At 35.8% G+C, this 22369-nt stretch overlaps 1 protein-coding gene across 1 annotated transcript; it reads right to left on the bottom strand.

Annotated features, from left to right (window-relative positions):
- Positions 1 to 941: 941 nt before the first annotated feature.
- LOC132189590 (tRNA-thr(GGU) m(6)t(6)A37 methyltransferase) lies at positions 942 to 10472 on the bottom strand. The gene is given in 10 exon segments (XM_059604334.2): positions 942 to 1124; positions 1127 to 1498; positions 3335 to 3415; positions 4417 to 4491; positions 4651 to 4710; positions 6231 to 6323; positions 6425 to 6620; positions 9073 to 9173; positions 10006 to 10127; positions 10219 to 10472. Coding segments are annotated over 10 exon segments (1215 nt in total). The 5' UTR covers positions 10310 to 10472; the 3' UTR covers positions 942 to 1100.
- Between the last annotated feature and the right edge of the window lie 11897 nt (positions 10473 to 22369).

Below are 22369 nucleotides of genomic sequence, written 5' to 3' on the forward strand. Positions count from 1 at the left end.
AGAAAATCCTTAGCTTGTACTGTAGGGTAGGGTACTCACTATTCAATGCTAATTCAGCGAGCCAAAGGCATATCACATGGATTGATATATAAATAATGTTATATATTTATATATATATATTATTTGAGCAGCTTTTCTTTATTAAAGTGTATGGAGAAGGGACGGCGGTGATGGCAACGAATGTTGTTGTCTTGTTGAGCCTGTGGGGCTATGGGAAAGGCAAAAACGGCACCTATTAACCAATTAAACTAAACATTTACTTACTTGTGTTGTTATATTATTACATCACATGGGGAACCTTGGGCAAGCTTCAGCTTTAGCAATAATCATTAATGTTGTATTGATTAAGCAAACAACAATTTTTTTATAGTTTTGTTCAAACATGTTAATCATAAGTAGCGTAATTTATAGCTTATTTATGCAAGCGCGCTCAGATTTGGTGAGGAAAGGATGATGGATTGGAATCTACGGACAACTATTATGAGAGAGAGAGCTTATATGAAACCTACTTGCTCTAGTATATTATTAGACAGTTCAAAATTTCTTTTGAATGATAGATTATAAGTAAATTCTCGCACAATAACGATCCAAATTGCTAACCATTGTGAATCCCAACAAAGATAATGGGTAGGAGAGGATGTGGTTGGACTCGTATTTAACAATAAAAGAGCCACTAGTAAACCTAAAACTATAAGCTCTAGGCATTGGAGCCATGAAACATCATCCAACACAAAAGTTCTTTCTGTTGACCATCCAAGGGAAGGGAGGGGGAGAAGAGGGATTTGAACCTTCACGAGGCATGGTTCCAATCGAATGAACTACACCTTAAGGTCAACACAAAAGTTGGTTATGACCATTTGCAAATGCAATGGGAAAAAAATATATGAGGTACTGAATCCTACCTGCAAGGTGCCCATGTTTCAGCTTCTAAAGAATTGAAGTTAAAATGAAAATACAAGTTTATGACAAATAATATAACCAAGCCAAAATGCTATTTCCAGGTCTTGCATCGCATTACAAAATGGTGGGAAACCCAAATGTTTCACAGAAACTTTGGAAAATCAAAGTTATTAGGAACCCTAAGCATTGAAACCACAATATTAGGTCCAAACACCATGAGTCACTAAATTTGTCTATCCGTATTGCAAAATCGAAGCGGTTTTCGTCGAGTGTTTGGGATGCCAGATGAAATTGCGACTTTCTCAACGACGACATTTCCATGGCAATCGATTCTATAAGAGACGTCCATTCCTTCCAAATTTAGGTGATAAATTATATCTCCGAAAGAAAGAGAAGCCGGATCAGCTCTGAGGGTAGAAGCTTCTTCATCTTTGCAACTGTCTGAATCAGAAGCATTACCCAACTGTTCACCATTTCTTGTCTGAACATCAGAATCATGAGGTCGATTTCTCTGAGACAGTGACCGAATATCCCATGAAAGCACCTGCTTTATTAAGCTTTGGAGCTCATCTGATGATGAATAGAGTGACTTCTTATCCTGAAATAAGGAAAACAATTGCAGGATCACTGAGAAAATGCCAAATAAACTACATTGATACAATGCAGTTTAATGTAGATGAATGCATGGTATGTAAATAGTACAATTTAGGGGAAAATGATGGGGAGAGTATTAATTCTGGAACTAATATAAGCCATAAGGTCAACCCACAGCCACAAAAAAATAACTCGAAAGCAAGCAATCACTATTGCTAGGCTGAATGAGAATCTAGTCAATGAACTTAAACCACCATTTTTTTCTCATTTCTTTTTTTGACCATTTCCTTTTCTTTTTACAACCAATATAAAAGGTCTCAAAGTGAGGTCTATAATAATCAAGGAGTTCTAAATTCCTGAGCTCCACTTTTACTGAGGTATCACCGTGATTACTCCACACCACTAAGCTAATAGATGATTTGGCTTTTTGCTAGATAACAGCAAGAGATGTATCACATAGTTTTCAACTGAGCAAAAGTTCAAATAACTGTTCAAGTGACCAATTCATAAACATTGTACGAATAGGGAGGCCACGGCTGACTATTCTAGAGTACAAAAAGTAGAAAAAGATTAAGCACGAAAGCACATCTGCTTTCACAGATGTGTACAATAGATGGAAACCTTACTCTAGATATCATAGATGGAAAAGAGTGACGACAATAGTAACATCAGTTTTATGTGGCCTGCAATCAGCAAGAGGATATATTCCCACATAAGATAAGATCATTCCAGCCTAGAATAATTGATTTCTCCTATTCTCTTGATCATTCTAACATAATATCAATCAAATCCACATTCATGTAGTTTCAAGAAATTATAGAGGACCATGTCTGGCATCTTGTCATAATAGTAGGAAATGTAGTGAGGTTGCAAAGAGGAAGATGGTCAACAGACTCACCATTCCTCTTACTCATGCAACATCTATCCATCACTATAACATGCCGTTTCCTTAGATAATCCAAGGTAAGGATCTTGCCTAGGGCCGCTGACCACGCAAAAAAGACCGCCCTCAAAGGAGCCTGAGTCCACCCCATCAAGTTTCACTTTCTTTTTTTTTCTTTTTTTGGATAAGTAATAAGTATATTAACAAACACGCAGAGGGGCGCAACCCATGTACAAAGGATGTATACAAAGAAACCCCTACTAATTAGAAAAAGAATTACAAAGCTCTAAGAAATCAGAAAAAGTAAACTCATTCGAGTTAGACCAAGTTAAGAGAACAAAGTATTTTATTTGAATTGAATTAATGCTATATCACCTATCATTTTCAAGTAGAAAACTTTTTACATTTTGATTTTCTTCTTGACAGATTCATGTATTAATCTTTTTTCATTTTTTGATTGTGTATTTGAAACATTAATGGACGGGAATTGTGATGGTGCCTTACATAATATAACGACTTTTATCAGGACTATTAGCCAAACAAAGCATGCCTTAACACATGCTTCATAATCAAAATGCAGGTGCTGTTATGAGCCGATCAAATTGGAGTGTGGCTGCTGCTATGAGCCAACCAAATTGGGGTAGCCGCAGTCAGCAAAATGGTTTCAATCAAAATATTCCTACCTCAATTTAAATCCCTATTTTGATTTTTTTTTTTTTTTTTTTTTGCATGACATTCTTCTGTAACATATGCTACTTGGTTTATGCTGCATAGTAAAATGAAATCTTAATTCACATAATTTTGTTTGTGGCAGTCAGTCATGCAGTGTGTGCGTCCCTACACTGGTAAAAATAATAATAAGCACAATATATACTATCCTATCAAGTAATAAAAAATAAATAAATGAATAAACAAAATCAGACATGCGTCTAATATGTAGAGTATTGAACCACTTACTATCGTAGCCCAACAATCAGCAAGAGTGGAGGGGAAACCCTCAGAGAAGCTAACAGAAGCCACTGCCAACAAATTGTCGTCCTGTGAATACAAAAATAGAATTCACCAATAAGAAGGAATTAGTGAAAAGCATTTCTGAAAGAGAAAAGCATGTGTGTGTGTGTGTGGGGGGGGGGGGGGGGGGGGGGGGGGTGCGGTGTTTATCAGGGTCTTTCAGTTTATTCCATTACCACCATCGCACAAAATCACATTAAAAGATACTAACTGTATAAGCAGTGAGGGTAAAATACTAGCAAATATGAGAAAATTTTCAAAACAAAATATTGAGAAAAGGATACTAAGGCTTCGTGGGTTTAGATCTAAACCCAACACAATATCCACTTTACTCTCAGCAAGCAGCAATTGCATACATATGTTTTTCTTGTTATGTACTTTTAGATTTGTACAAGGGCATATTTTTCATATGCTTTGAACTTCTATTCATATATAATCTGAATGGGGTCGTGTATCCGGGGTTTACTCTTCAGGGGTGGTCCAAAGGGCCTACCTTGGTGAGGTTCAACATCATCAAAAACAAATTCTGCATCTGCATTTAGTTTTAGGCATAAAATAATAATATATATAGTGATAATAATCATAGTAATCATCATCATCATAACAGCTAATGTTACATCTTTACCGTGCACTTATCTCTTTTACATTTGAAAAATTATGTTCAGATTTTCATGGAACAACTAGCTTTGACAGGTAATGTTCACGCTTCTAAATTAGTTTCTCACCCATAACTTTTGATACAGCAAACATTTGGCATCTGTAATATGGATTACACAACTAGCCACATTTTAAACTGGCGTGCTTCTGCGTACACTAGATTTAAAGAACTCTACTCTCCAGATTAAAGCAAATGCACCTTGGAGTATGAAGTGCAGGAACCATAAAACAATAGCAATGGTTTATAGCTTGTGCTTATCAATGCTAATAAAGCTCATGCATATGACTGAACATCACTTTCTCTCACAAGCAAGAAGTAAAAAATATCATATATGTGGAATTACATTATTTAAAGAAAAATAGAGAAATACCGATACCCACTTCGGCACTTTTGCTCCCTCAACTGCATCACAGTATGGTAGATAGGGTTTGATATCAAGCACAGGCTGTGGGTAAATTCAAACAATTAGTTTGACAATGTGATTTGAATCATCAGCATCACACTTAGATGCATATGGTTCAAAGTTGCACCAAATAAACAGGAAGCAAAGAAACCCATAAAGTAAAACTAGTGTGGCTAGTAAATAAAAGCAATGAAAACTTACTGTTGCATCAACCAGATCCACACCAGAGAGAAGAACCATATTTTCTTGTACAGCCTCCACCTAGAGTACAGAGAGTCTAACTTTAACAAACTGAACATATTCCACTTTTTTAAGTGGCATATTTGTCTTTTATTTGAAGGAATAAATTTCTCACTTTAAAATTGGAACAGAAATCAAATTGTATTGGATGTAACTTGGATATATATATATATATATATATAGAGAGAGAGAGAGAGAGAGAGAGAGATACATACATATATACATTATATATAGGGAAAACTTCACTTAACCCTCCTAAACTTTGGAATTACTCTCCTAAACTTCAAAAACTTTCAATTTAGTGTATCCATCTTTCAAGTTTTTTCAATTTCACCTATCCATTAAGATTTTCCATTAAATCCTAACAGAGGGGAGTCAAAATTCCTAAAATACCTCTCATTTTTTTAGGAAAATAAAAAGAAAAAATTGCAAGGATTCAGGCATTGGTCATGATTTAACGGAGTTTTCAAAAATACCCATGTTTGAATCTGTGAAATTTTTTTATACATTTTAAAAAAAAAAAAAAAAATTGGGGTATTTTGAGAATTTTGACAGGATTTAACTGAATGGTAAAATTGAAAAACAGATACACTAAATAGAGATTTTTTGAAGTTTAGGAGGGTAATTGCAAAAGCGACGATAATTCAAGGGGGTTAAGTGAAATTTTCCCTTATTTATATTTAATGGGGTGATAATGATAGGATTAAAATCAAAGATGGGTTAGGACCTTATGTTGCCTCCATGAGAGTCGCAACTACTAATTTCTAATAAGGGCTTATCTGGAATTCTTGTTACTAGCATTGAAAAAGTGATACAAAAACATGAACATAATATGCTCTTGACATGGCTGTTAAAACAACCACAAAATATATTTCTAAAACAGATAAAGGATTGATACAAAGAATTTTTTTATTTTTTTGATTGATAATCATAAAAAGCAGAAGATATTCTAGCCATTTGCATCAAGCTCAAACTTCTTGCATACGTACTCCAAATGCACACTAAAATATTAGGTAAAAGTTGATTGGTAGCATATTTGATCAAACAAGTGATTTTCTCACCAATTACAGATCCCATCTACCCCTAATAAACTGAAAAACCCGTAATCCCAATTGCTACAGGTAGGGCTATAATTAAAGCGAATCGAACCAAGTATTAAATGTTCAAGCTTTGTTCATTTAATTTTGATTTGAACATGAGCTGAGCTCGATCTAGATAATTTGTTTAAACTCGGTTCATTTATTTTTGAAATGAATTCACAAACTGTTCAATTAACTTAATCATTCTTTCTATAAATTCATTTATAGCCCTAACTACGGGAATACCATTTAGTTGACAGGTGCTTGTTTGGACAATTTTAGTTAATCATGTCATTCTTTGATAAAAATCAATATAATCTTTGTAAAAATGTTGTAAGTCAAATTTCTGCAGGATTTTAAGTCTCTCCTACTTTAAAAAAGTTCAATTCTCCCATTCTGGACTAAATTTAAGTCGCTCACTCTAGAAAAAACTACATGAATATTTGCCTCTTTTCTCCTTACCTTCGCAACAGTGAGCCCAATAGGGCATGGTCGATGTGGAGATCGTGTAGCAAACACTCCCATCCTTCCACCTTTCAATCTTGGTACTTTCACCTATCCATCCAGTCAATCTTTTAAAGGAGTTAAAGATATACAAGAAACAATTATTAGCATGAGCCATGGTAAACAAAATATTAATTAGTGGTGCTCAATACCTTCGCCTTGAACCGCGATTTAGATGGTTCCTTCCATAACTTCTCCATATTTGTATTTAGGTGAAAGACATATATAATCCAGCAATGAGAATATTCTCCAAGCCCCTCAAGGGATGCAGGAGGAACCCGATTAGGATCAAAAACCAAACATGCCCTAGCAAGGGGTACAAGTAAAGGTTGCCTGGGTGTTCCATTTCTGCAAGAACAAAAACTGATAGTTAATTTCTTGGATATTAAAGAAGCATAGAGACATACATCGTTATATGGTCATGTTCATTAAGCTTTTACCAAACACGAACAACAAACAATAATTTCACAATGAGAAAATGTGCAGGCTTCGTATCATAAATATCTTAAGCTTGTTGGCAGTAAAGTGAAGACCTAACATGGGACTTCCTATCAGCATGACTGACACTAAATTGCAGCAAACAGAGAAAAGCATCAGCAATGGGCACAAACAAAAATTGCAAATGACAGAAATTTTGTCCTGCTATATATGATTTCCTTATATTTATGGGTGATTAACAATGTGATGACAATTCATTTCCTATATCATTTTTATGCTATATATATGACACCTTTCAAATGTTACAATCAAACAGGATAAACCAAGTAGCATATCTACTAACCCAACTTGGACTCTTAATGCAAATCAGTTTACAAGTACACCAGTCAGAGTAAAATGGTCATATCTTATGATTATGATATCAGATGAAGGAAAGTTGAGTAGCATTGGAAAGCTGATTCAAAGACCTATAATTTTGTATTTCATAAAAATTTTCCAACTCTAACTTTTACTAAGGTGGCGTTTGGCAACCGCAATGGAGCCCGCCTAGATACTGTTTAACATTTGGTTATGTGCCTTCCAATACATGACCCTTGTAAAATTACTTTTTTAGCCATTTATTTTCTTAGGTGCGGTAGTTTTGCTGTTAATCTCCCAACGGCTGAGATTATATAGAAAACAAAGAAAAAGAAAACAAAGGCTGTGATTTCATGGAACGGTTCCTTCTCTCACGCTTCTTCTCCTTCTTCTTCCTTTCTCTCTCTAAACCCATTTTTCTTCTTCTTCCTTTCTCTTCTTGTTTTTGTTTAATCTGAGAAGTAATCAAGACAATTTCTAACCAAACTGAGTATTTTCACGGAATTTCTCTAACCTTCTTCTCCCTCTTCTCCTCAAAACCCATCTTTCTCTCTTAAACCTCTTCCTTTCTCTCTCTCTACCCACCTGGGTTGGTGTTCTTGCAATTCATGACGAAGAACATGTTGAATGTGGAGAAAAAACTGGACCTCAAAACTGGGTTCAATTTAAGAACAACCCAAATCTTCAAGAACACCAACCCAGGCGGTCAGTAGAGAAAAAACCCAAGAAAATTCAAGCCACAAAAAAAAAAAAAAAAAAAATCAAGCCACAAACTTCTCAAGAAAACCAACACCTTCCTTCCTCCCAAACCAAAAGAAAATAACCAATTAAACTCCCCTATTGATCGGCCTAGGCATAAAAAATAACCAAAATAAAAACAAGAAAGAGAAAGGAAGAAGAAGAATGGGTTTAGAGAGAGAAAGGAAGAAGGAGAAGCTGATGCAGTCGGAGAAGAATGGGTTTAAAGAGAGAAAGGAAGAAGGAGAAGTTGATGTCGGAGAAGAATGGTTTAGAGAGAGAAAGGAAGAAGGAGAAGCTGATGCAGTCGGAGAAGAATGGGTTTAGAGAGAGAAAGGAAGAAGGCGAAGCTGATGCAGTCGATCAAAAGGGGGCAATATGGTAAAAAGGGTGACACATTTTGAGGTTGGAAAATCTGATGCAGTCGGTCAACGGTCAATGGTAAACAGTGTCTGGGCCATTGCCTTTGCCAAACAGACCCTAAGTCCAAACGAGCCATCAATCGAAGTCTGAAAATCTGATTCAGGAAGTTCGATCGACCTTCATTTGACCTTTGATCAGTCAAGCTTATGACTGATGCCATAGGAGAAAAACCGAGAGTTCAATCAATCGAACTTGTGGCTGATGCCACAGGAGAAAAAACCGAGAGTTTGATTGATCGAACTTGGATCTTTAAAAAAGGACAATTTTGTAATTTTACTTCTTAGGGCTGCAGACCTACTCCTATTTAAGCACAATAAGGACATCCTAGCCGCCTAGTTGACGTTATTTTTTCAATTTCATCAATAAGAACACTTTTAAGAGAGTTTTTCTTCAGTTTTCCTATAACTCTTAGAATTTTCTAGGATTTATAGAAGGGTTGTGAATTATTGTGCTTGCAGATTTTGCTTCTCACTACGCCACGCTACATCAACTCTTCTAAAGGTCAACAAGCAATCTACATATATTCAAACTGTACCAAACAATTCCACCAATTTTCCAATCTCTCACCAATAATTATTCTCCGGTGGTAAAAAGAGAAAAGAACTCACCTAAACTTCTTGTTTCCTAACAGAATAATTAGCGTGTCTACTTATCTTACACCTTAATGGGACAAAATGTTATTTTCATTTGAAATGAATATATATTCTTTTAATAGTTGAATGCCATTTTAGACAGAAATTCAAATACCATAAAATGCAATCTCAGGAAAGAAAACAATTATAGGAAAAAGGATAAAACTCTTATAGCTAGAAACGCTTATCTAAATTATGATGATTGTGAGTACCTCGTTGAGAAGCATGATTGGATGACACCAATAGGTGCCATGGGATAAGAAGACGACTCCACATTGTCAGAATTAGGATGTGCTAGTGCTTTCCTTAATGCCTATAAAAAAGAAATCAGCAAAACACATGATTAAGCCCAACAAATACTTACGATGAGATATAACAGCACAATAAAAAACAGTTAGAGATTGCTGGGTCATCAACAACACAAAGAAAGATAGAAATGTTTAACAAGAAAGAAATGAAAGAGATGCTGCAAAAGAATTTGTAACTACAGGATTTACATTTCCAATCAGGAAAGCTATAGAATCCTTTAAAAAATAGCTAACAAGGATCTCATTTATATGACTTTGGTGTAGACCTATGATAAACAAAAATTTGACACTAATTGCATCTTGCAAAGCTTCCCAGGAGAAGGATGAGACAACGTCATCTAGCTTTAACTTTGTGTAGACTATTGGTCTCAACAAGTGGTTTTCTTACAAAACGTACTTCGATGAGAATACAAACACAAAAAGAACCCAAAAAAGAAACATTAGAAACAATCACTATTTTAGTTGAAACAGTAACAAATGCCTTGAGTTTTCATTATTCCAATTCCTAAACTCCATGATATCAACCACGAAAATCTGAAGGACGCATAAGCATATTGTACAACAATATTCGCAAAATTCGCAACTTATTCACCTTTAAAAAATAAAACCCACGATCCCATTTCTTCCCTGCCCACAAAACAAAAACACGTATGAAAGAGAGAAAGGAAAAAAAAATGGAAACCCACCTAATAATGAATCATTGGCTCTTTTTTCTTACATTACTTCTCGGAACAGACAGAGTAACAAGAAAAGCAAAATACTCTGAAAATATAAAAGGGAATAATCAAAAAAATAAAAGAGGTGGTGTGGAAAGAAGAAATGTCCAGTGTGGAGTACCTGCTGAGCCCGAATACGACCTTGCCTCTCAGCAACACACTTGCCCAATGAAGACTTGAGGGATTTCTCGAGCTCTCGTACCTTGGATTCCAAACCCCTCGATTTTCTCCTCCAGAAATAGACTGAGAATCATAAATATAGAAAAATTAGGCAAGCTACATGTAACACATGCGCGCGCGTGTTCGAGTCAGAGAGAGAGAAAGAGAGAGTTACGAGAGAGGGCTGTGGAGGCGGAGAGAGCTGCGGCGAGGACTAGGGTTATGGCGGCTGTCAAGCGCTTGCAACCTCCGGCTTGGGAGGCCATGTGATTGGTCCGTCTCTGACTCGAGTTTGCAACACCTTTTAGGCTTTTGCCTTCGTTTGTATTCTGCAAAATGTTTTGGCTTCCTTTGTTCTCAGCGGGCTGTCGCGTGCGACCAATGTCGCTTGGAATCCATTAACCGATGCCAAAGCCTTTGGTATGGCTGCAGTAACCGCAACCGTCCGGGGCGATTATCAATTTTTAATAACTGCAATTGTTCGGGTAATTATCAATTTTTAATAATCACAACTGTTTAAAAGGTTAGTAGTTACTTTATAGGAATAAATGTAAAATTATTCTTTGTGATTGGCTCATGTGGTTTAAAAAATAATTTATAGGTCTCTAAGGTAAACCAAAATAACATTTTACTCTCTGAACTCATTTTCCGTTAAATGACTTAACAGAAACCATTTCATTGCCACCTCATACCGTGTTCTTTTTTATTTATGCTTTTAAAAAATGACAAATAAGCCTTTTCACGTCATTTTGACGTTCCAGCACACACTCCATGTCAAATTAAATAAACATAATCCTGCTATATCTCCCTGTGCCGCTGTCGTCTTCATCTTCCCCACCGATTCACTATCCATGCCGTCGTCTTCATGTCTAATTCACTATCCATGCCGTCGTTTTCATGTCTGATTCTCATAGTTGAAGATCCACAAAAAAACAAAAACAAAAAGTTGGCTGCCAACCATCACCCAATTTTTTCCTCCTTTATTTATTTATTTCATTTCCTAAGACACTCTTTTGTAGTATCCATCATTCGTACTTTGTGCCAAATGTTACTCCAAAATGATATCTGATGGTCATCATTGTGCCTACCAGTAAACAGCACAATTGTGCTTGCCATAGAACAAAAAAAAAAAAAAAAAAAAAAAACGACAGAGAGAGAGAGAGGGATAGCTTGTTTCCGATAACTAGAAACAATTTTTGAAGATGCTTCAATACCCAAAAACAAATCTGAATTTTCATAGAAAGACTGGCCAAAAATGCACTACTCCAAAAACATAGATGTACAAAAATCTCAGAGTAACTCACAGATCAAAGGTGGCTTAATTACCATCGTGACGTTTTCGGTGATTCTCTAGCGGCGATTTCAGTCGTGCTACAAAACTCAACAGCTTACCTAGAGATGGACGCAAGAATCGATGGGGAAGATGAAGATGATGATATGGATAGTGAATCGGTGGAGAAGATGAAGACGACGGCGGCACATGGAGAATATAGAGGAATTATGTTTATTTAATTTGACGTGGAGTGTGTGCTGAAGCTTCAAAATGACGTGGAAAAGCTTGTTTGTCATTTTTTTAAAGCATAAATAAAAAAACACATGTCTTATTTTTATTGGGTGTGAGGTGGCAATGAAACGATTTCTGTTAAGTCATTTAACGGAAAATGATTTCAGGGAGTAAAATGTTATTTTGGCCTACCCTAAGAACTTATAAATTATTTTTTAAATCACATTGAATGATTTGTAAATTAGGCTAACCACATGAACCAATTTTACATTTATCCTTATTTTATAACTAGCAGTATTATATAAGTCTTTGGGCTTTTGGGCTATTTAAGTGTTTTAGGCCATAACTGGGCATATTGTTTAGGCTTATTTTAAACGTTTTGAGCCGAAGTGTTCCAAAAAAATGAAAAGAACATGTTATTTTTTGGGCCATGCAATTTTTTGAATAAGACTTGGCCCAAAACATCATATATCATATTTTATTTCACATACATACAGTCATACACGGCCAAAACGACGTCGTTTTGGTGTTATATTATAATTATTATGAATATAAAATATATAATATATATTTATATTATTATATATAAGGGTGGGCGGTTAGTGGTTATTAAACGCTTTTTCCTACCCCTAAAACCGCAACCGCCCGGTGGTTAGCGGTTGGTGGGGCGGTTATAACAACTCCGTTTGAACACCCCTAGCTTTTGGGATCAGTGATTATTTAAATTGGTTTCAAAATTAAAGGTCTGAGATCAAACCTTGATTTTGTTATTTACTCACATTTTAATTAAATATTTCACGTGTTGAGTCTCACCCGTTAAAAAGGAGTTTGAACACGTGAGGAGGAGTGTTAAAGTATTGATTAAATGATTAAATATATTTCTTCCTATTAATTTAAGCTTTTGAAACAAAACAAATAATGATTTTATATTAGTAGAATATTATATTATTATCGTATAACTAAAATAACTTGGCATCAAAAATTTAATTCTTGAGGTGTTTTTACAAATGTTAATTTAATGGCTTTTTTTTTTTTTTTTTTCTTAATTTTAATCATCAGTGGCGGTGGTTCAATGGTCTCAATAAAATCACCGTGAGGTCCAAACATGTGCCAGAACATGAGTTCGAATCTTCGCAATGCCAGAGCATGAGTTCGAATCTTCGCAATGAAGTGGTTGAGGCTAGGTCAAGCTATAACTCAATTGGTCTTGAATGAACACTTGCAATCCGTCGTCTAACGTCCTTATAAAATAGCCATAGTTGGTCGCTCCCTTCTACCCTTTTTGTTAAAAATAAAAAATAAAATTAATGACTAATTTTTAAATCTATTGTATTCCAATATAATAAATAGCATTATTTGTGCAACAATACTGTACCACCCATTGCAAATGAATAAATAAAAAATATGCGAAGTCAATACACTCCTAAAAGCACAAAAATACTTAAAAAATAAAAATAAAAACTCGAAAAAAAGACGTTAACAAACATGATTACAGTATTAGATTTTTTATTATTATTTTTTTATTTTTTTTGAGTTTTAGAAAAATTAGAAATCAAACGTGCTTTTTAGTAATTTTAGTTTAATTACAATTATGCAATACATGTTTTTACCAAACTAAAAAATCGGAATAATTATTATATTCTAACATCTTCTATTCTCAATAATACCTATTCATTTTTCTAATAAAATATTTATTCCGCAAAACAAATGGGACCTATGGGCAGCAGCCCATTTTGGGCCTTGGCTACCGAGTACCTCTGATATTAGCTTTCCTTCCAACTTTGTATTTATATTTTCTAGTATAATATAAATATCAGAATATGTTCTAACATTTTTTTTTTTTAATTGAAAAGGGGAAAAGGTTAAAAGCATCAGTAAGAAGGGGCCAAGGAGAGCTCCTCCATAAAATCTTAGCAAAGGAGCACTCAAGCATAATGTGAGAGAGAGATTCTTGAGGGCCTTTGCAAAATGGGCAACACCAAGGATCCAAATCAAATGAGTTAACAAATCTGGCCAAAGAAGCACGCACAGGAAGAATATTCCACGCCAACTTCCAAAGAAGATGTTTTAACCTATGCTGCAACTTCAAACCCCAAATACATGACCAATCTTCAGGAGAGAGAGGAGAAGAACGGGAAGCCAAATCCTGAGAGACTAATTCATGAGCTGACCTAACAGAAACAGCCCCTTGGGAGAAGCAGCCCATGTCCACCTATCACTAAAAACTTCTTGAGATAAATGAATGTTTTGAATGTGTTGAGCTGAATTAGAGTCAAACAAATCACCCAAGAGAGACACATTCCAAGACCTTCCACCTTCAATCAATAAATCAGCAATCTCAAAATCTGGAAGATCCATTAGATTAGGATTAGGAGAAGGCTTGAATAGCTGAATGGAAGGAATCCAGGGAGACTTCCATATATTGGTATCCTGACCAGAAGAAACTGCCAAACAAGCACCTAATTCCACAACTTGCCTTGCCTTTAGAATACCCTTCCATAACCAAGAAGCCGAAGGGCTAATAGAAGCATTGAGGAAGGAGACTCTACTTCGAAGATATTTCCCACACAAAGCAGCCACCTACAAAAGAGAAGGTTCAGTAATAATTTTCCAACCCAATTTGGCAAGCAGAGATAAGTTCAAAGTCTCCATAGTACGAATACCCAAACCACCCAAGGCCTTAGGTTTGCAAATGTTATCCCAAGCCAAAAGGGAAAGATTGTGATTCTTATCCTGAGGGAATCCCCACCAAAATTTCCTTAATAAAGAGTTGAGCTATTTACAAAAACCCTTGGGCAGCAAGAACAAAGACATAATATAAGAAGGAATGGCATTGGCAACTGATTTAAGGAGAGTGGTTCTAGCTGCCTGAGACAACAACTTAGATTTCCAACCAACAATCTTAGATAACATCTTGTCTTTTAAATCAGCCAAGGATCTCTTCTTGCTTCTATGAAAAAACAGAGGGATCCCAAGATATTTAGCCTTCGCTGAAATATGAGGAAGATCCAGCATACTCTTAATAGAGCCTCTAATCGAAGGCTTGCAATTTTTGCTAAAGAAGATAGCAGACTTGGAATAGTTTATCTTCTGCCCAAACCATCTAGAATACGTGGAAAGACATTCCTGGATTACTCTAGCTTCAGAAATGTTAGCTTTGGAGAAGATAATCAAGTCATCTGCAAATAAAAGATGGGAGACAACAGGACTGCTCCTAGCTATTTTGATGCCATGAAGATTACCCAAATTCTCCTCTCTGAAGATGATTCTGGAGAGGGCTTCAGAACCCAGAATAAATAGAAAAGGAGATATAGGATCTCCTTGCCTAAGACCTCTTGAAGGAGAAAAATTGCCATACGGGGACCCATCCATCATAATAAAGAAAGAGGTAGTGGATATGCATTGCTTGATCCAATGAGTCCAGGTGGAATTAAAACCCAAAAGAGTTAAGATCCGAATAAGAAAATCCCATTCCATAGAATTGAAAACCTTTTCCATATCCAACTTCAAGGCCATGAGGCCACCATTACCCACTTTTTGTTTCATGGAATGAAAAAGCTCATGAGCCAAAACTGTATTATCATGAATAGATCTTCCCTTCAGAAAAGCTGATTGAGTAGGAGAAATAATCTTATGAAGCAGGGGCTTAAATCTGTTGGAAATAATTTTGGAAATAATTTTATAGTTGAAATTGATGAGACTGATAGGCCTATAATGATGAACCTGAGAAGGGTTGTCAATCTTTGGAATAAGGGCAATGTTAGAATGATTAAATTCTTTCAGAAGAAAACCCCCTCTAAAGAAAGATTGAACTGAGGCAATCACAGAGATTTTAACAATAGGCCAGTAGGATTTGTAGAATAACCCAGTCATCCCATCAGGGCCAGGAGCTTTGTTAAGCCCTAGATTCACAATGGCATCATAAATCTCTCTTTCATCCGGAATATTACACAAGTCAAAATTTTCCTCATCAGTGATAATAGGCTTAAACAGATCACTCAAAGCATCATCCAGAATAGGACCAGTTGAAGTAAACAACTTAGAAAAATGATCAACAATATATGCACCAATGTTTTCCCTGCTATTAAGAACAGAACCATCATAAGCTCTAAGGAAAGTTAGGGAGTTATACCTTCTTCGACAAGCAGTAGAAGCATGAAAAAACTTTGTATTCAAATCAGTGCAGGTAAGCCAGAGCTCTCTAGACTTTTGTTTCCACAAAATTTCTTCTCTTAGCAATTGTTCTTGAAGCTCAACTTGGAGATTCTGCTCTAAAGATGCATTAGAGACGGAATGAGGGCTGCTCTGAATAACGTTAATTTCAGACATTAACTTCTTAATGCAAGATTGAATTCTCCCAAAATGACGATGGTTCCACTCTTTGAGAGCAGATTTTGTGCTTTTCCATTTTCTGCTAAGAGAGAAAGCCGGAGAGCCAGGAACCTCCATCAACCAAGCGCTAGCAACTACTTCATGGCTGGAATGATCTCTAGTCCAAAAAGCCTCAAACCTGAAAGGCTTTGGAAGATCTTGATAAGTGCCAACCGTGGACAAGAGAAGGGGACAATGATCAGAGTTGGAGGCAGGGATAATGCTGATAAGAGAATTGGGGAAGAGATGCACCCAATCCTTGTTAGCTAAACCCCTATCCAGACGCTCCCTAATATTCACATTACCTTGCCTATGATTGCTCCAGGTAAATTTGTTACCATTAAATCCCAAATCAATCAAAGCATTTGAGTGGACAAAATCTTCAAAATGCTTGTGAGAACGAGATCCGAACGGACGCCCACCGAATTTTTCCGCAGGAGAGAGAATTGAGTTGAAATCACCCAAAAGAAGCCAAGGGCCTCCAAAAGAATTCCCCAAATCTGAAAGGAAATCCCAAAAATCACTACGCCTCTGGGAAGTATGTGGTGCATAAACACATGTAAGCATCCAGGGGCTATGTGGCGGATTTGAATAAACAAGACAAGAGATATGATTTGAATCTTGCTGAATGGGCTCAATTTGCACTCCATGCTTCCAAGCTATACAGAGACCTCCTTTGGAGCCAACATGAGGAATTTGTAACCAAAAAGGGAAGCCAATTTGATTTAAAGCAAATTGGATTCTTTGAGCTTGTACCTTCGTTTCAGACAAAAAAATAACCTCTGGCCGATGAAGCCTGTTAAGAGCTTGAAGAGTACGGATAGTCGGGGCACGAGCTAATCCCCGACAATTCCAAGAAAGATCTCTCATAGAGAGTTGGGGGGTTGAAGGACAGCCGCCTCAACCAACAAAAGCATCTCTGAGGCCGAAGAGGGTGAATCATCCACCGACTAGGAGACCGAGAAAACCAAAAAAGAAAAGAAGACAGGGAAAAGGGTCGGAGCTCTTCAGAGCGAAAAACTCACAGAGAGTGGAATTTTTTTTTTTTTTTTTTTTCCAGGAATTGAAAATTGATGAGCCAAGAGTCACAAAGGGGATGTATGTCGGAGTTGGGGAAACCTATATCTGTGAGCAAGGGGTCCAGAAAATTTGTAGATCTGAAAAAGAAAGAATAGGGGAACAAGGGAAAAAGGAGCCAGGGAACCCGAAAGGGAACAAAGGATAAGGAAGAGAAAACTCACAAAGGAGCTAGGTAAGAGAAAACTCACAAAGGATTCGATCTTTTCAGCACAACCTTGGGTCTCTGGTTTACTAAGGCCAAATTTCTCAAAAGGAGACCCATTCAACAAAATTGAAAAAGAGGCTGTGGAAAGGCATTGCTCAATCCAATTAACCCATTTGGAATGGAAGCCATGTAGGGAGGGGATTTTTAGGATGAGAAGTTCATATTCCAGCATCATTTTTAATACATGAAATAAATTTAGTTCTATAAGTAATAGTTGATGGTGCATGAAAAAATTTGGTGTTAAGGTCCTTAGCATTCACAGATAACTCCCCAAGTTTACTCTATATTTTAGCTAAAAATACATTTTCCTACTTTAGCTACCCTCTTTTTTAAAGTACTTACATTCAGTTCATCATTTTAGTTATCTACTTTTGCTATTCCCATTTATATATCATTTTTAAAAAATATATTTATTATTTCTCCAATAATCATATATTTGAAAATTGATCTTTTATTTATTATTTCTTGGAAGTGTAGGCTTTGAATTACCATTCAATACCTATTATCCTAAAAGCAGCTATAAGGAAAAAGGTAATCAATGATATCATCGATAGAAAAAAGATTTTTTTGTGGCTACTGCTTGATCATTGTTGAGGTGACTCACTTGATTTATGGTAAAAAAATGGCAGTTTTCCTTATATTTAGCCAGCATTGAACCAATTGGAAGCTAGTGCTATTTCTGATAGCTTCAATTATCAAATATTGAAATGAGAAATTGAAGCTGGTTTTAGATGGTAACATTTTATATTGACTAAGAGGTGTGAGTAATTGTTTTAATGGTTGTTCTTTTCTTTATAGGTAGTACACATACATATATACATATATGAATATTGATTACATCTCTTGGTATTGTAGGCTAGAGTCCCTGGAGAAACCGGGCTGCAAGGTGCGATTGAAAGTAGAGGGATATTATGTTTTAGTGGTAAAATGCAAAGGAGTTGAAGTGGGTACTCGATGCTATTTTAGATTATCGTTTTAGAAAACCCATTAGATTGTTTGTGGATCATTGCATGTGTGCTTATTTTTTATGTTGTGCTTATTTTTTATGTTGGCTATAGGTTATTATGTGTTGTTTGAGGTGCACGTGGACCGTGCAAATATACATTTAGCAACGTATATTTTCCTGGAGAAGGAGAACATTCTCTGTAATGTCATGAATGCTTCGTTGGACCGCTAGAAGAGTTTGTCTGAAATTCCATGGTTGTTCCTCTTCAAATAAATCTACCATTAGGCTGAATTGCAAAGGTATCTTTTGCATCATGTTTGTATGCTATAAAGCTCATCTGCATAACTTTTTTTTTTTTTTTTTTAATGTAAATATTTGGTTCCACTTCAATTTATTGTAAGTGTTCTTGTGAATGGGAAATTTTTTGGTTCCACTTCAACAGAAGTGGTTTTTTTTGCACAGATTGCAATAGAATTCATTTTGCTTGTAAAATTATGTAGTTCGTGGAGATGAAAAGTTTTGAGAAGCACTTCTGAATGTTGTAAGAAGGCTAACATTGATATAAGATGGTGAGTTCTGAATTGGAATTGGCCTCTTCATATGAAACTAGATACTTGCTTTGAGAGTATGTTGCCATTTTTCATGTTACAGATGGTTAGTTTCTATGTTAGTATACAAGTGATTTTCTATTACATGTAAAAAAAATAAAAGTTGATTTCCATTATATTAAGCATCTGCAAGACCAAATCTTATGAAGTTAGTTTCGACAATGAGATAACTCGTACATCATTAATTGTGCAGGGTACAACAGATGCATATTCTCACATAGTATCAATGCATTTTCATGTATTACATCCCTGATAATGCAGCTAGTTACCAATGAACTTTAGCTCAAATGATGCTTCCTCTCTTTGTAGCAAGGTGGAGGGTGAGGTCGTCAGTTCAAGCTCCACTGGTTGCGTGTGTAAGTTAGCAGTTAAAAAAGGCGATGATGCAGCCAATCAATTGTCTCAACTTAAATGTTCAATAATATTTGGGTAGGAAGTGGTAGAGCTCCCTCTTGTAGCAACAAATACTAATTATCATGTTCAGGTAATTTTCATCCACTGATGGGATGCTTTTTTTTTTTTTTTTTTTTTCCTTTTTGGGATGGTGGCACCTACTCTAAATTGATGAATGCTATTAGTGTAGGATTACGCAGTCCTTGTTTACTTGCATTCAAAACCATGTCTGCCAACGGCTGATGAAGCTCAATCAATATGGACAAAATTTGGTTTTATTAGACCAAGGTGAGGTACAAGTTTTTCCCACATTCTGTTTGGGGTTTGGGAGATCAAAGAAGTTGAGATTAATATGTACATTTTTTTTTGTGTTGCAGCTTAATAAGTAGAAGAAGCATTACCATATGGTGATCCTTTGTCGAATAGGGGTTGCTGGCCTCCCTATCTATTCTTCATATATGGGAATGTCCTTTGTTGAAGAAACAGTGGCAATGCAAAGGAGGAAAAGAAGAAAAAAGGATGGCCTAAGATTGCTCACAGAGATTGAATAAGCTAAAAGTCCAGGAAGAGTCTCAATTTTCGGTATATTATCAGCTTTTATAGTTAGGTACATAAATTTTCAACATACTAATTCATCAATATCTTTACCCTCTCTGTTTTAGGTTTCTTTGATTCCTATCTTTGATAAAACAGAAGATGATTATTACACATACTCCCAAGTCTTCATTCTCAAGTACTTAGTCCATAACGTGGCCGTGAAAATCATAGTTGGATAAATAACAAATGAAAGTACATGTAGCATTCAATTTTAATTTTTAATTCACGTCAAAGAGTGAGCATTTGAAAGTGAGCACATAGGCGTATGCATAACATTCCTCCAAAACAGAATGCTCTGCCCACTGGTTAATTCTTCACTATGCCAAAACTGAGCAGTTGAATCTCTCTCATGTCACCGCCACAAATTATTGAGAACTCAATAGAGAATCATTGCTGTCCACTTTTCTTCTCTTTTACTGTATCTTTGGGTTTCTTATTCAGTACCTAAAGTCAATGAGTCTAGAAAGTAGTTGTTGGGAAGGCACAACATCAATCCCATTTGGTTTATACTACCATGGGTTTTTCATTTATCAACTATAAACTGAATCTAGTAAATCGGAAACACATTTCAAATTTTGTGTATTGTCTTATGCTTATGCATTTTTTCAATTTTGCGTAAGTTGCATTTATGATGTTTGTTATTTTGGCCATTTGCAGAGTGATTTCTGGCCTCTTCCAAATGTTCCCTGTGGTACTGTAGATATTGCAAGAATGTGTTCCTAAAGGGAAAGACTTATAGAGTGTAATGCTAATGCTGTGGCATCTGGATGGGTTGCTGTTGTTAATACTGTAGAACTCCAGAGGTTGACTTTGGTGGAGAATATTTCTTAATCTCTTTGTCCTGTCGTCTATATATACATGAAATGGGCAATATTTCTTAATCTCCTAATTTATTGATCACTGTTTAATTAGTAGACACAAGTTGGATTAATTTTTTTCATACTATGGGTGCTCCTTTATTTACTTCTGGACTTAACTTTTTTGAATATGAATCCTAAAAAAGTTAGAAAAAAAAAATGTTGCTATGCATCTAAGACCAAATGGTGGCTATACCTGATGATTGTATGCCATCTCAACAATCTGTAATTGAAACTTAAGGGCCTTCCAATGATTACTTCTTGTCATATATATGTTTTGTGATTGACTAGTTTCTTGTGATATAATTGGGGGCCATATTTGCTTGTTGCTATGTATCAATAATTGTATTCTTTTGACTTTTTACATATGGTGTTCCTTGTTATTTATTTCTTGTCTTATTGACATAGGAAGACAGGAGGAGGAGAATTTTCCCCTGATATACTTTGCAGTTCTACCACCCTGTTTGCTTTCTTGGGAGTTATGATAGATTAATAGATTTTGCAAACGGAAGATATGAAATGGCAGAGCTACCTGATTATCAAGGACGGGTATTTTTCATCTATTGATGGGATTTTTTTTTTTTCCTTTTTCTTTTTTGGATGGTGGCACCTATTCGAACTTGATGAATAATGTTGTTTAACTTGCATAAAGAAACCATGTGCTACCAGCGGCTAATGAGCTGAATCAATATCGATCGACAAAAATTTGGTTTACATGTTGTTCCCACATTCGATCTGTTTGCGTTTTAGGAGCGCAAAGAATTAGAGATTAATATGTACATTTTTTTGTGTTGCAGCTTAAAAAGTAGAAGAAACGTTGCCATATGGTGATCTTTCGAGGAACAAAAGTGCTGCAAGTCAATCCTTGACAACATTATTGGTGCTCAGGTGTTGGGAGTAACACAAAAATTTGTGAAAATAGAGAAGCTCTTTTTGACTTAAAAGCTCTATTTCTCAAACGGAATCCCAATCAGGCTCTTAGTTGTTATTGTTGTTCAATTTTATCAATAAGAGTACTCCAAAGAGAAATTTTCTTTTGTTTTTTGTATGTTTCTATTATACGCTTTATAAAAGGGTTGTTTGATCTAGTGTTTGCAAATTTAGCTTCTCACACACCTCGTTGAAGGCTACTTACCTGGGCCTCGTCCAGACGGCCTTCATTGATGTTTGGATGAATTAGTGCTGCAACAACATTTTTACTTCAAAAATTCACTCTAACTCATTCTCTAACACATCAAAATTTCTTATTTTACTCCACACAACTTTAACCAACTGAGCATGCACGCTAAAATACTAACTTTTACGTAACAAAATCTTCCTTTGAGGAAAAACCTGGATTTTTGTCTTATCTCCATCAACAACAACAACACAATCCTCTCACAATACTAACCAAAATAGCTTTAGCATAAATCATAACAACTTTAGCCAAAATAGCTTTCTAAGAGGGTGTAGCTTCTCTTCTTCAAGACCTCCTTCACTCGTCGTCTAGATCCTCACTCTTCCACTTAAAACTCAAGTGTTTAGCTCTCAAAGTTGCCCCCTGTAGCTCTTGAACATCCAAAATGGGAGGTGAATTTCTTTCAATTGTTGGCCTTTAAATAGGAAAAAATTTCGAGTGCTGTCCAAACTTGTCCAAACAGATTGTTGGACGTACCCGGGTCAGAGCCAATAAATGTGCCAACGCTTTGTTGACATGTTGAGACCCTACTTCGTTCAGACGGAAATTTAAAAAAAATACTATTTTGTAATCTTACTTTCAGCGTTG

Source organism: Corylus avellana, chromosome 9 (assembly GCF_965113065.1).
Source record: "Corylus avellana chromosome 9, dhCorAvel1.hap1.2, whole genome shotgun sequence".
NCBI classification, from domain to species: domain Eukaryota; kingdom Viridiplantae; phylum Streptophyta; class Magnoliopsida; order Fagales; family Betulaceae; genus Corylus; species Corylus avellana.